Source organism: Salvelinus fontinalis, chromosome 11 (genome assembly GCF_029448725.1).
Source record: "Salvelinus fontinalis isolate EN_2023a chromosome 11, ASM2944872v1, whole genome shotgun sequence".
Lineage (NCBI taxonomy): Eukaryota > Metazoa > Chordata > Actinopteri > Salmoniformes > Salmonidae > Salvelinus > Salvelinus fontinalis.
Genome location: NC_074675.1, coordinates 27,947,333 through 27,962,161, shown reverse-complemented (window position 1 = coordinate 27,962,161; position 14,829 = coordinate 27,947,333). Strand labels below are relative to the sequence as shown.

At 43.3% G+C, this 14,829-nt stretch overlaps 1 protein-coding gene across 1 annotated transcript in view; it reads left to right on the top strand.

Annotated features, from left to right (window-relative positions):
- Positions 1-14,525, top strand: part of vax2 (ventral anterior homeobox 2) — a 31,480-nt gene extending 16,955 nt beyond the window's left edge. The window contains exon 3 of the mRNA XM_055938243.1: positions 5,437-14,525. Coding sequence (XP_055794218.1) covers positions 5,437-5,931 — 495 coding nt within the window. The 3' untranslated portion in view covers positions 5,932-14,525. The remainder of the gene's footprint in view (positions 1-5,436) is intronic.
- Positions 14,526-14,829: the final 304 nt, after the last annotated feature.

Sequence of the window (14,829 nt, the reverse complement as noted above, 5' to 3'; positions counted from 1 at the left end):
GTTCTCCTCCTCGTCTGAGGAGGAGCATGGATCGGCCCAAAACGCAGCTTGTGTGGAATACATGATGAATTTATTTAAACAAGACGAACACGAAGCACACTTGAATAAATTACAAAATAACAAAAACGACATAGACCGACCTGGACATGAGAACTTACATAACACGAAGAACGCTCGAACAGGAACAGACTAAACAAACGAAACAGTCCCGTGTGGTACATACACAGACACGGAAGACAATCACCCACCAACAAACGGTGTGAACAGCCTACCTTAATATGGTTCTCAATCAGAGGAAACGTCAAACACCTGTCCCTGATTGAGAACCATATAAGGCTAAATAACAATGAACCCAACATAGAAACACATAACATAGAATGCCCACCCAGCTCACGTCCTGACCAACTAAACAAAGACAAAACAAAGGAAAATAAGGTCAGGAACGTGACAGCAACCCATGATATCCCTCCCTCCGTGTGTAGGCTAGGCTATACGGCGTGTGCACTGACTTCAGAGATGGCATGTTCTAAGCCACATCCTAACATTATTCTGCCTGACTGTCAAATCAGCAAATTGTTGTGAAACGTTAATAATATTACATGAACACTTTATGGTGTCTAGCTGCAAAATGGAAGCCGCTTGGTGCTCAGTCTGCTGTACCAATAGCCCAATCCCCTTTTTAGCTGAATTAGATGGCAGGGTTCTCAAAATAAACAGGCAATGCGTTGATGGTTGCAGAGCATGTGAATACTATGCAGGGGCGGCATGTACCCCAAAAAGTCTGTGGGGGCAGAAAGTATGTGAGGATAGCTGTGGGGCTGGAGAATTCAGCATTTTTCAAATACCTGAAACAGCTTTTTTCCTGCAATCTAGAGCCATAATCAATCAACTTAATTCTATGTAAAAAAAAATAAGATATATACACTACCGTTCAAAAGTTTGAGGTCACTTAGAAATGTCCTTGTTTTTGAAAGAAAAGCACATTTTTTGTTCATTAAAATAACACAAAATTGATCAGAAATACAGTGTAGACATTGTTAATGTTGTAAATGATTATTGTAGCTGGAAACGGCAGATTTTTTTTATGGAATATCGACATAGGCGTACAGAGGCCAATTATCAGCAACCATCACTCCTGTGTTCCAATGGCATGTTGTGTTAGCTAATCCAAGTTTATAATTTTAAAAGGCTAATTGATCATTAGAAAACCCTTTTGCAATTATGTTGAAAACTGCTGAAAACTGTTGTTCTGATTAAAGAAGCAATAAAACTGGCCTTCTTTAGACTAGTTGAGTATCTGGAGCATCAGCATTTGTGGGTTCGATTACAGCCTCAAAATGTCCAGAAACAAAGACCTTTCTTCTGAAACTCGTCAGTCTATTCTTGTTTTGACAAATGAAGGCTATTCCATGCGAGAAATTGCCAAGAAACTGAAGATCTCATACAACGTTGTGTACTACTCCCTTCACAGAACAGCGCAAACTGGCTCTAACTAGAATAGAAAGAAGAGTGGGAGGCCCCAGTGCACAACTGAGCAAGAGGACAAGTACATTAGAGTGTCTAGTTTGAGAAACAGACGCCTCACAAGTCCTCAACTGGCAGCTTCATTAAATAGTACTCGCAAAACACCAGTCTCAACGTCAACAGTGAAGAGGCGACTCCGGGATCCTGGCCTTCTAGGCAGAGTTGCAAAGAAAAAGCCATATCTCAGACTGGCCTATAAAAGATTAAGATGGGCAAAGAACAAAGACACTAGACAGATGAACTCTGCCTAGAAGGTCAGCATCCCGGAGTCACCTCTTCACTGTTGACGTTGAGACTGATGAGAGAGAGAGAATTAGAGGGAGCATACTTAAATTTACGCAGGACACCAGACAGGAGAATTACATCAGATATAACAGACTGTCCCTAGCCCCCCGGCACATAGACTATTAGGAGACACTGTAGGGGATGTCAACAGACCACCAACTTACTACCCTTAAACAAGGCTGAGTATAGCCCACGAAGATCTCCATTGCACGAGTTGCATGTTCAATAATAATTGTTAACATGATTTTTAAAATAAAATCCTACACGTAATTATCTGTAAGATCCCTCAATAGAGTAGTGAATTTCAAGCACAGATTCAACCACAAAGACCAGGGAGGTTTTTTAATGCCTCGCAAAGATTTGCACCGATTGGTAGATGTGTAAATATAAAACCATAGACGCTGAATATCCCTTTGAGCAAGTTATTAATTAGGATTTGGATGGTGTATCAATAGACCCAGTCTCGATAAAGATACAGGCATTCTTCCTAACTCAGTTGCTGGAGAAGAAGGAAATGATGGTGATTTTAAAACAGAGTTTAATGGTTTTGAGAATTATGAGGAAACTGAGGATGGATCAACAACATTGTAATTACTCCCCAATATTAACCCAAATGACAGAGTGAAAAGAACGAGGCCTGTAGAGAATAAAAATATTCCAATACATGCCTCCTGTTTGCATGATCTTTTTGTCCTGAATACAAAGCGTTATGTTTGGGGCAAATTCTTATACACTGCTCAAAAAAATAAAGGGAACACTTAAACAACACAATGTAACTCCAAGTCAATCACACTTCTGTGAAATCAAACTGTCCACTTAGGAAGCAACACTGATTGACAATAAATTTCACATGCTGTTGTGCAAATGGAATAGACAAAAGGTGGAAATTGTGTGTACCGGTCCTGCTGCACATTTGTGGCCTGCTGGAGGTCATTTTGCAGGGCTCTGGCAGTGCACCTCCTTGCACAAAGGCGGAGGTACCGGTCCTGCTGCTGGGTTGTTGCCCTCCTACGGCCTCCTCCACGTCTCCTGATGTACTGGCCTGTCTCCTGGTAGCGCCTGCATGCTCTGGACACTACGCTGACAGACACAGCAAACCTTTTTGCCACAGTTCGCATTGATGTGCCATCCTGGATGAACTGCACTACCTGAGCCACTTGTGTGGGTTGTAGACTCCGTCTCATGCTACCACTAGAGTGAGAGCACCGCCAGCATTCAAAAGTGACCAAAACATCAGCCAGGAAGCATAGGAACTGAGAAGTGGTCTGTGGTCACCACCTGCAGAATCACTCCTGTTTTGGGGGGTGTCTTGCTAATTGCCTATAATTTCCACCTTTTGTCTATTCCATTTGCACAACAGCATGTGAAATTTATTGTCAATCAGTGTTGCTTCCTAAGTGGACAGTTTGATTTCACAGAAGTGTGATTGACTTGGAGTTACATTGTGTTGTTTAAGTGTTCCCTTTATTTTTTTGAGCAGTGTACAACAAATCACTGAGTTCCACTATAAAACACACAGGTTCATGAGGAGGTCACCTATTGGATGGTGTCATGACAGGTTGCGTATTGGATGGTTCATGACAGGTCACCCATTGGATGGTGTCACGAGCAATACAATTCACCAGGCAAAACTTGATAAGAAATATAAACAACAGCTGACTGGCGGAGCCACCGTCACCGCAAGCATGGGGGGGGGGGGGGGGGCATGGGGAGTGACGCTTGGAGCAAGACCTACAAAAAAAACAATGATAGATGACAGTTCTGAACGCAGGGCGAACTATGTTTAGGTCAGACACCACTTAAAAGCGCTGCACGGTCAATCCGACGTCTGCATTGGCCGTGCAGAATTTGCGGTGATATGGTCTCTGCAGAAGTCAGGACATTCATACTTCTTGCGCTTCGCCAAGCATCACAGAGCTGTTGTGAAGGAAGTTGTCAAGGAAGTGAGTTTGTGTTTATACAGGACCTCCCGCCCTCACCTACCGTCAACCAATCATGTAAATGCGGAGCTATACGGAGCCCTCCGCATTGTTACAAAATTTGAGAGGCGCACGGCGACGTGGTATAGAGCTCAATTTGGCCTGCGTCACACCATCCATACGGCGCCTCCGACCACATTTCCGGATCAAGCATAAATTGACTCAAAGAGTTGGCTCCGACCAGAGTGCTGCAGCTCAGACCTTCGCAGTTTGGACCGACAGCCTCCGTCTTGTGCTCCTGCTCCAGCTTATAAAGGAGGCAGAGGGCGAAAACTGCAACGAAAGAGAGAGCATAGTTAGGGGATGCTCCAATCACACGAGGAGGGTGATTAAAAAAAAAGTTTACACAATTAAGCATAGAACATCTCCAAGTCACAGCACACACGTGCAATCAATTAAGGGCAATCCGAAATATATTCAGGTCAATCATTTGTGAGAGCATGCAAAGATCAGAGCTAAAGTTCACCCGATAACCTGTGTGAGCAAAAGCATCTGACCTCCACTGACCCCCCCTTTCCCTGTGTATTGTGTGTGTGGCACATGCCTTTCCCCCCCGCCCCCACACTCGACAGTACCACACACACGCTATATATTAAAGCACTCGTGCATCATCAATGAAACATCCAGAAGCAAGGACAGTCAATGTTCAGTGAGCTATCCTCACGAATGGCACGCTGTGTGCTGTGTAGAGAAGTCTACTGTGTAGCCCTGCCTACCTACCTACCACAGCACAACACGTCACTTTTCCCTTGCTTTGACTCTCAGTCGAAACAGGTTGAGGAAACACCAGCACCCCATATACCCTTCAAAGCTATTGCTGTGCTTATAGTATTGTCGTACTTGGGTAATGTGTTGTATACTTTGCACTCATAGACAAAAAACAGATTCACTAACTCTAACTTTCACTGGCTGACAAGGTCACCATTGCCTTCAAATCGCACACGGACTCCTCCCCCCTGTCTCTGTCAGGCACCTTAGTGAGAGAGATGAGGGTAAAACCATCCAATCGTGGTCAAACCCAGTCAGAGAAACAACAGTGTTGATCCAATGAGGTGTACTTGGGATTGCCTTTGTATGTATGTTGGTGTGTGTCTGTGGGTGTATGGATGGCGAGGCACTTTTGCATTGTGTGTCACCAACGTGTGCATACTGTGGGCATATCATGTGCTTTACCCTAGCCTCCACTGAAAGCCTTTAGTAATGTACTGGGTAACTCTCTCAATTTGGAGCTGCCTTCTTGACAAAGACTCCCTTGATAATGTGCTCTTTTAAATCTCAATGGGACTTCTGGATTAAAGTTTCATGCAACAGAATTAACTGAAATCCAGTGATGGCTAAGATGATCGGTGAGAAAGAATCTGGGGCGGCCTAGCAGTTAAGAGCTTTGAGCCAGTAACCAAAAGGTCGCTGATTCGAATCCCTCAGCCAACTAGGTGAAAAATGTGTCAATGTTCCCTTGAGCAAGGCCCTTAACCCCAACTGCCCTGGATAAGTGACAAAATATAATGTGTTTTGTATGGTTTTAACTGCACATAAGTAAGAGTTATTTTTGACCCTGTTGTCAGCTGTTTTAGTGAACCAAACCATTTAATTAATAAAACCATGTTTTAACTCTTTAGCATTTCTCTCCCTTCTTCTGTCCTTCCAGGTCAAAGTGTGGTTTCAGAACCGTCGTACCAAGCAGAAGAAAGACACAACCAAGGACTCTGACAAGCGCTCCTCCTCCACCTCCGAGTCGCTGGCCACCTGTAACATCCTGCGCCTCCTTGAGCAGGGGCGCCTCCTCTCCGCCCAGCCCCCCAACCCCCTATTGGGCACCCACCACCCAGGAAACGGCTCTCTACTGGGCAGCCCCGGAGGCTCCTCCTCCTCGCCGGGTAGCAGCACACCACCGGGAAATGGCGTTCATGGGGTGGGCGGGACTTTCGGGCTGTCGTTGCCCTCCCTGGGTGGGACTCCGCCCTCGTCGCGTCTGGGCGTGCCGCCGTTGCACTCACTGTGCTTCTCCATGCCGCTGCTAGGGGGCGCTCATCATGAACTGGCTTCCGGGTATGGGTGCGGGTCCTCTGCGTTCGAACCCTACATGCGGCTGGACAGGATCTCCAAGGATGGCGATCTGACTGGGAAGAAGACAGTTTCCTAAGGGGCGGCTACTTGGGGTTTTGGGATGGGGTTGGGATGACTCCCCCCCTCTCTCCCTCCATCCCTGCCTCTGGTCTACCACCACCTATCCACACACCAACATTGTTGTCCGTCGTTGGTTGGATCACCAACATCATTGTCCAAGATTGGCTGACAAGGATGGACAGACAGACAGCTGGGAGGAGGTGCACCCCAGAAGGAGCAGGGCTATCCTTGCACTGCCGTGTTGTGTCATTGGTTGCACCCTGTACCCACCCGTTCTCCAGCTACTTGCTACTGAATATTGTCTATAGATTACATTACAAGGAGTGCAACCAGTTACCCCTTCAATACATTACATACTTCCCAGCAAAATCATCATGTGTGGCAGCTTTCTGCCAGAACGTTCTAAGTAAAATAATCATACACTTTAGCAGTTTCTAATATTAGTTCGTATTGTATAGTGTCCAACACTGATTCCTGTAAATTCTTTATTTGGTTGGTTCTGTGTGTGTTTTAAAATGTGGACAAATGGTGTGTAAACTAAAGCTAGTCTTAGGTCAAATCCATGCTAAGAAATGTAAAAAGAAAAGGTACTGGGGATATGTCCTCGCCAAAGTAACGGGTTAGCGATAGCGTTGTTAGCTTCATCTCTGCTCTGCGCTACACCCTCACGTTGTTTTGTCGTACCATTAACTGGAGTAAATTCGAGATCAACCTGATGAGCTTGACCCACTGACCTTTTATCCCCTCCCATGAGATTAACTCTTGATATGTAATTCACCAGTGAAACAGTATCACTTTGCCTGCAGTATGCGTTACCATTGGCTACAGAGACTACTCTCTAGATTAAAGCAAGCAGGTTACCCTGACAACCCCCGTTCAGATAATCTCAGAATGTTTTGGAACACAAAGGGTTTATCATCATGGGGGGAGGGAGGGTGGTGTATTTGTTTTTAGTGTACATAAGATGCAACCCATCTATCTGGTACGTATACTACCACATCACCTGGTATTCACCACTCCTTCCCTTGTGGTTGAATGTTGATCGCCTAGGTTTGGTGCACATGCATGCACACACACACACACACACACACACACACACGCACACGCACACGCACACGCACAGACACAGACACACACAGAGAATTCCTAACCGGTTCATATCAATACTTCTCCTTATCTCATGGAACTCTGTGTGTGATGTTCTGATAGGTCAACATACACAGGATCGCTTTTTATCTGTTTTTAATGTAAATCTTTACTCAGATTGGTACTTTCAAAGCCAGTTGCTTCTTTTTCCCTTCTCTTGTTGTTATTTAACAATGATATTTGGCTATTCCCTCCCAGACACTCTCCTGTGCACAAGAATCATCCATTGTTTGATTTCCATTAATTTACCTTTGATATAAAGCACTTTATGTTCCTAGAAGCTTTTCTCCATTTTTCTCCCTTTTTTCTGGTTGAAAGTTTGTTCTCATGAAAGAGATCTTGAGATATCAGATATTCACAGGTTGTATCACAAATGGCACCCTTTTCCCCATATAGTGCACTACTAATCCTCCCAACAGTCACTCTCCCATAGGTACAGTTTTAAATGCAATGTATTCGGACTACCCACTACCCATTGAGGTGGCAGGTGGCCTATTGGTTGGAGTGTTGGGCCAGTAACCGCAAGGTTGGTAGATCAAATCCGTGAGCTAAAAATCTGTCGTTCTGCCCCTGAACAAGGCAGTTAACCCACTGTTCCTAGGCCGTCATTGTAAATAAGAATTTGTTCTTAACTGACATGTCTGGTCAAATTAAAAAGACAGCTTAAGAGTTAGTTACAGGTTCTGGATTCAGTTGTTGAACATACAGAAGCAGGAGGACACATGTTTTGATTTTGCCCAAAGAGACCTGAAGATCTGAGCCGTATTGACTGTGACCAGACAACTTTTTTCCCTATGCTCTGGCCATTCATATTTAATTCCCTACGTAATATCTGCTTGCTTTTATTGTCAGTTGACTCTCTTCATGGAGTCACAATAGGCCACACAGATAGAGCCATCTTGAGCCCCCTATCTCTTCTTCTCGTGAGTTCCCTGGTTGCTACATGATGACATCAATAAAACATGGCCGACCTCATCCTCACAAATAAACGCTGAGGTAGGGTACAGTGTTTGGTTGTAATTTTCTCATGTTAAGCCTAACGTTTATTAGGGATACAGTATTACGTTTTTGGCCGATACCGATATCCAATATTTTCTTTGCCAAAAAACCCGATACCGACAACCGATATTTAACATTTTAGCGGCCTTTTAAGCATTCTTGTACAGTTAAAAAGTTGAAACACACACACACACACACACACACACACTAACCAAAAAGTTATTTTGTTGGCATTTACGTATGTCCCCATTACCAGTAAAACATAATCAAAACCTATTTCTTTCACTTACTTGCTGTGCTGTTTCCTTGTTCATTTGTTCTGTCGTTTCATTCTCAACCAGGATTTCATCATACATGTCAAGCAGTGAAGTTTCAGCTCTGTCTGTCCGTGGGTCCTCTTCCTCGGTGCGCACTGTCACTGTGTCCATTTCCATCTTGTCCAGCTGTGTCTGTAACATTTCACGTAAGCCCTGTTTCTTGTCTGCATCGAAGTAGCGGTCCAGGTACCTAGCATCGAGCATGGTGGCGACACAGGGAAGAGGCTCAGAGAGAATGTCACCGAATCGCTTGCCTCTAGTAGAGTACTTTTTCAAGTTTTAACCCCACGTTCTGTGTCGGCAGTTTTTTTGAGGAGGCATTTCAATGCCGTGACAGAGGGTATCACGTCTGCTGCAGAGGCAGTTGATGAGCTTATTTCTCAAGTCAGTTGTTCGAATGGAGCTAGGAGTGTGTTCATGTTTCCAAGTTTCAAACATGTTCCCAAATGTCATTGAAATGGCAGCAGCGGTATGAGAACCAGCACATTCTTGAGCATGCAATACGGCTTTCCTCAGTACGAAATCCTCGTCGACCCACTGTGCTGTCAGACTAAGCATGCTCATGGGGCTGACATTGCTGGTCCAAATGTCAGTTATGACGCTAATAGCAGTGACGCCCATAGCAAGTAGCTCATTGATGTGCATTTCAACGATACCGTGTAACTCCGGTAGGGCTACGTCTGAAAAATACCACCTACAAGGTAGTGTGTACCGGTGCTCTAGGTGCTCGACCATTCGGGGAAAGCCAACATCATCCACGACAGAAAACTGTTGATTGTCAAGGGCAATGAATTCCATTATCTTGGCGTCAATGGATTTCACCTTTGAGCTGTCTCGCTGAAATGTTCCTACTCTTTCAAATGACTGCTTGACTTGAATTAGTTTAATTGTTGGAAGTATGCGCTTATTTTTTCCCAGCTTTTTTTCGCTGAACGTCTGGGGGTGATGCACTTTCAAATGAGTAATTAGGTTTGTGGTATTGAACGATTTCACTTTCTCCCCTCTGGAAATAATAGCAGCGTAAACATTGCATATGGCCTTTTTGTTATCTTCCTTTGAAACACCAAAATAGATCCACACAGCAGACATTTGGGGCTAGGTTAGGAATGCTGTGTTGCACGTGTAGCGCTGTATTTTTCGCGGCGTCATTACGTCATCTACCTACGTTATATAGGTATGCACGTCAGCTTTGACATCGGTTTTGCGTTAAACTAGACATCGGGCCGATGCCGAAGTTGGCATTTTTAGCTAATATCGGCCGATTCCGATATGCTTACCGATATATCGTGCATCCCTAATGTTTATGTTTCACGAAGCTATAGGCCTACAGTGTCGCAGTGCTGCTATTTAGAATGCTGGCTGGTGGCAATAATGTATTTACTTGTTCAGTAATTAAAGTGGGAAATTCAAACATTGAAGATTGTAATATGAATTTTTCGATGCAACAGCACACTAATCAGTAACCAATAAATTATTGTTTGAATATACAACTGTCCTGTTAGGTCTTATAGCCTACCTTAGCCTTCCTTGTGCTCTCTCGTAGCTTGGGTAAAAAGTTTGTGCTGCTTAAAACCAGTGTATTATTGAGCGTTAATAGAATCAGTCCACCGTCAAAGCAATAGCTTACTAGGGATTGTTTCATTATGCAGACAATGCAGTCTAGCCTACAAATAGCTCAATGTGGTCTCAGAGCATTTCGTACTGTTTTGTACGTAAAACCAAGACATTAAATTTTTTTAACTAGGCAAGTCAGTTAAGAACAAATTCTTATTTACAATGACTGCCTACCCCGGACGATGCTAGGTCAATTGTGCGCTGTCCTATGGGACTCCCAAACACAGCCAGATGTGATACAGCCTGGATTCAAACCAGGGACTGTAGGGATGCCTCTTGCACTAAGACGCAGTGCCTTAGGCCGCTGCGCCACTCAGGAGTCCATTTAGCATGATATGTTATGTTTGGTATGTATTAATTCGTGAATGTCCATCATCCATTTAATATGTTACAAATTACACATTATGTTACAAATTCCAATTTGTTGTAACTAATGTTTACTAGTACTAGGGATTATTTTTTTAACCTTTATTTAATTAACTAGGCAAGTCAGTTAAGAACAAATTCTTATTTACAGTGACAGCCTACCGGGGAACAGTGGGTTAACTGCCTTATTCAGGGGCAGAACAACATATTTTTACCTTGTCAGCTCAGGGATTCAATTGAGTAACCTTTACGGTTACTGGCCCAATGCTCTAACCACTAGGCTACCTGCCACACCAGTTAGGGTTAGGGGAAGGGTTAACTGAAACGGTTAAAGTTAGGGTTAGGGGAAGGGTTAGCTAAAAGGGTTAGGGTTAGGAGAAGTGTTAGCTAAAAGAGTTAGGGTTAGGAGAAGGGTTAGCTAAAAGGGTTAAGGTTAGGGTTAGGGGAAGGGTTAGCTAAAAGGGTTAGGGTTAGGAGAAGTGTTAGCTAAAAGGGTTAAGATTAGGGTTAGGGGAAGGGTTAGCTAAAAGGGTTAGGGTTAGGGAGAGGGTTAGCTAAAAGGGTTAGGAGAAGGGTTAACTAAAAGAGTTAGGAGAAGGGTTAGCTAAAAGAGTTAGGGTTAGGAGAAGGGTTAGCTAAAATGGTTAAGGTTAGGGGACGGGGACGGGTTAGCCAAAAGGGTTAGGGTTAGGGGAATAGTTAGCTAACATGCTAAGTAGCTGCGAAGTAGACAAAAAGTAGTAAGTAGTTGCAAATATTCTGAAGTTGTCCGTGATGAGATTTGAACACACAAACCTTTGCGTTGCTGACGTTCACATTATGCACTAACCCAACCACATCCGCTTCGTTTGTGCCTTAAGTAACCTTATGCAACCGTCCATACCAAATGTAACATATCATACTAATTTGAGTGTTCTGGATTTACATTTACTATGTTACTTCCAGTCTATGAAACCAGTATGTATAGCTATATACAGTATTTAGCTGGTAACCTATTTATATTACACATTGGAACTCACCCTACACGCTGACGGGGCTATCCGTCTCATCACTCGTAGGCTTACCAGTTTTTCACAGAAGGTGGGTTGCTCTCATAGAATTTGATTTGATTTGAGCATCGCTGGGTCTCTGGCAGTCGTCAGCTTGGTTTTTGGGGGGGAGAGAAGGAGGAGAAACAGGGCCGGCACTCTCACTAGAGGAACTGTCACTATTCTCGAGGGGAGGAAGAAGAAGAGGAGGAGCAAGGCTACTGTCATTGCCGGGGCCAGGCAGTGAGGTCTCTTTCGGGACTGGGAGGCTGCTAGTGCTAGCTAGCTGTTGCATAAGTAGGTCTACTAGCTTCCACCTGCGATCGTGTTTCATCAGTCGAGGGCGAGGTGGTAGCTTTGCTGATGTGGTTATCTCCTGTGCTTGACTAGGTCAGGAGCTCACCGGAGCTGAGTACCGGCACCTCAAATCTTCTAGAGCTCCTGTTCATCTTATAGAATATTAGCTCAAAGATATTGTGGAGCTACTGCACCTAGATATAAACAGTACTGGCATACAAATTGAGTACCGGCGCCTATGTCAGTCCAAGTCAAGCACTGGTTATCTTCTGTAATTTGTCACGAGCTTGATCAGATAAAGCTTTTTTGCACTCTTTTTGTGCCCCACTTGTTCTTGCTTTTTTGTTTATCCATCTTGAACAATGCACACTCTATGACCTGGAGAGTGAGTGCTGCGGGGGTTTCCACTAAGCCAATGTCCCTTTTTCGTTACCGTAGTGTACCACCGATTTGGGTCTTGTAGTTGTGGAAACGTCTTTGCTTGTGTCTTGTTGCTGTGGTTCTACTGGGGCTGTTGTTGAACACTGTTTTTTTTCAATAAGCAACATCCATAATTCAAACCGTCCTCCATCAAATATTGAAGGGAGAGATGGACCTGAGAGGCAGCGAAGCCGGCAGAGAGGAAGCAACTTAGCTAGCTTCAAACTTCTACTACTCGGCTAGCTTCGCACCACTACTACTTGACTAGCTTCGCACCACTACTACTTGGCTAGCTTCACACTCCTACTACTTGGCTCAACTGGCTCTCACAGTCTCGCGTTACAATTAGACATTCATCCATGTTTCTAAACATCAAATTTTGAAGTTGTTGCAAACTTCAAATTTCTAAGTGTTTAAGGTTAAGTTTAGGCATTAACTCTGGATTTTTAAGGTTAGGGTGAAGTTTAGGTGTTAACACTTACCTTAACCATTCAGAGTTAAGGTTTGGGATAGGTTTCAAATGAAAACTTTTTTTGCTAGATTTGAATTTCCAACCTTTGAAATCAGAGGCCAATGCCTATTTGAAGATAACAGCGCTCACTGTTGCCCTTGTGGCTGATTTCCACGTCATCTCCCAACGTCCTCGGACATGTATGGATGTCGAATACTGACTTGTATCACGGGTGACCTGGCTGACTTGGCTAGCTTCACACTTCTACTACCTGGCTAGCTTTACACTTCTACTTTACTTCCTATTTTGTTTCTTTCTATCTTTTCCCCCCAAAACTCTTTCAGTTGCTCACCTGCAGCTTTGCCCAAGGCATTCTCTCTTCATACAGAGAGAGTGAGACACAGTAGCCTATGTTTCGTTTGGGGTATTCCTTAAAATAATTACTGCATTTCCTCTTGTAATGTCAAATGGTATTTTTTTCTTCAGGTCTCAGTATCTGGATCCAACTCCGATATTCACCCAGCACATCCCCTCAAAACCTCCTCAGATAATAACTAACCTAGAAGAGAAGTAACTGTCATGTGACCCCCATCCCTTTCAATAGCATCTCCCGTTCCTGCAGCTGTACAGTCAGTCGTGTGTTTGTATTGCATGTTCAACAGACGCTATACTTGTTCAAATGCAGTGTTGTAACCACATGGAAAAGCAGCACAAAACTAAAAAGCTATATAGTGAATGATACCCTGAATAAGAGGCCATTCTCATGTTCAAAAACACATAACGCTTCATATGAAGAAAAAAAAAACATTCAAAGGGACCACATAAGAAAATCTAGCCCTTGGCCTTACTGGGTCGAAGATGATAATGCTTTCATAGCAAATAGCTCAGCATCAAACTGTTTCTCTCTTTCTATTTCTCTGGGCTCACTGACTGAATGGAATCGTTTATTTTGTGATGTGCAATCTCCTGACACCGTGCAGCACTGAAAATACAGCATCATATACAAAGAAACCCATGCCAGAGAGAATTGACTGGGGGTAATAAAGAATACCAGAGTTCAATTCCCTTTAAAATCCCATCAATTCAGGAAGTAGACTATAATTCCAATGCTTTTCAATTTGGATTTGGAATTTGCTTTAGGTTCTGAATTGAATAGCATTGAAATGAAACTGACCCCAACCCTGGAGAATACAGTAGTTCCCTCTCTTCCTTCAAGCTCTCTCCAGGGCCCATATTCCCAAAGTATCTCAGTGTAGGAAGGCTGATCCTAGATCAGCACTCCTGTTTTGAGAAACTTTATAAATATGGGCCCAGTTCTCACTCTCACACTCTCTCTCTCTCTCCATCTACACGGTGCTATTGTATCATGAGTTTGATGGTTTAAGTCCTATGAGATTGTGTGGCAATGTTTCTTTATTTGAAAAAAAAAGATTATTATACAGAGGCAGTGTTTTGTTTTTACGCACAACTAAGGTTATATAGGCCATCCAAGGGTATATAGGCCATACAGTACAGTAATTCCTTTGGGCATGAAAGTTATAACCTAATTCCAGATCTGTATGTGCTTAGGCCAACTATTATTTGTCATGCTGTTGGATAAAAGCACAAAGTGATCTGGGGTCAGGCTAAGTAAAAGTTGTAATTGACCGTGTCGAGTTAACCGGCAACATTCTATTACTCACAGTGAAGAACAAACTCAATGTAAATATATAGGTCTTTGCACAACTATCTCCATGTCCGTACCATGTGATCTTTACTCAAAACAAAAAAAAAAGAATGATGGAAAAAATAACTTTATATATGTTTTACAATTCTTTGTCTCTAACAAATTGCACTTATTTAAAGATCATTTTTTTTGTGTTCTGGTTTGAAAGAGCTGTTTTCATGCTCTATGGCTTGAAAGGCCAAGATATTGTATAATATGTATATGTATTTGTATTCATATGCGTATAAATATATGTCTATGTAATTATCTTTCTGTCTGTCTCTTCTTTGTATTTCATCGCAACACTTGACTTCTGAGTGGTGCAGCAGTCTAAGGCACTGCATTTCAGTGCTGGAAGTGTCACCACAGACACTCTGGTTCGAATCCAGACTGTATCACATCCAGCCGTGATTGGGTTGTCCCATAGGGCGGCACACAATTGGCCCAGGTTTGGCCGGTGTATACCATCATTGTAAATAAGAATTTGTTCTTAACTTTCCTCGTTAAATAAAAAATATATATAAAGAAAATACTTCATTTGTATTGAAAACCCACTGTTAAATATCAAGGC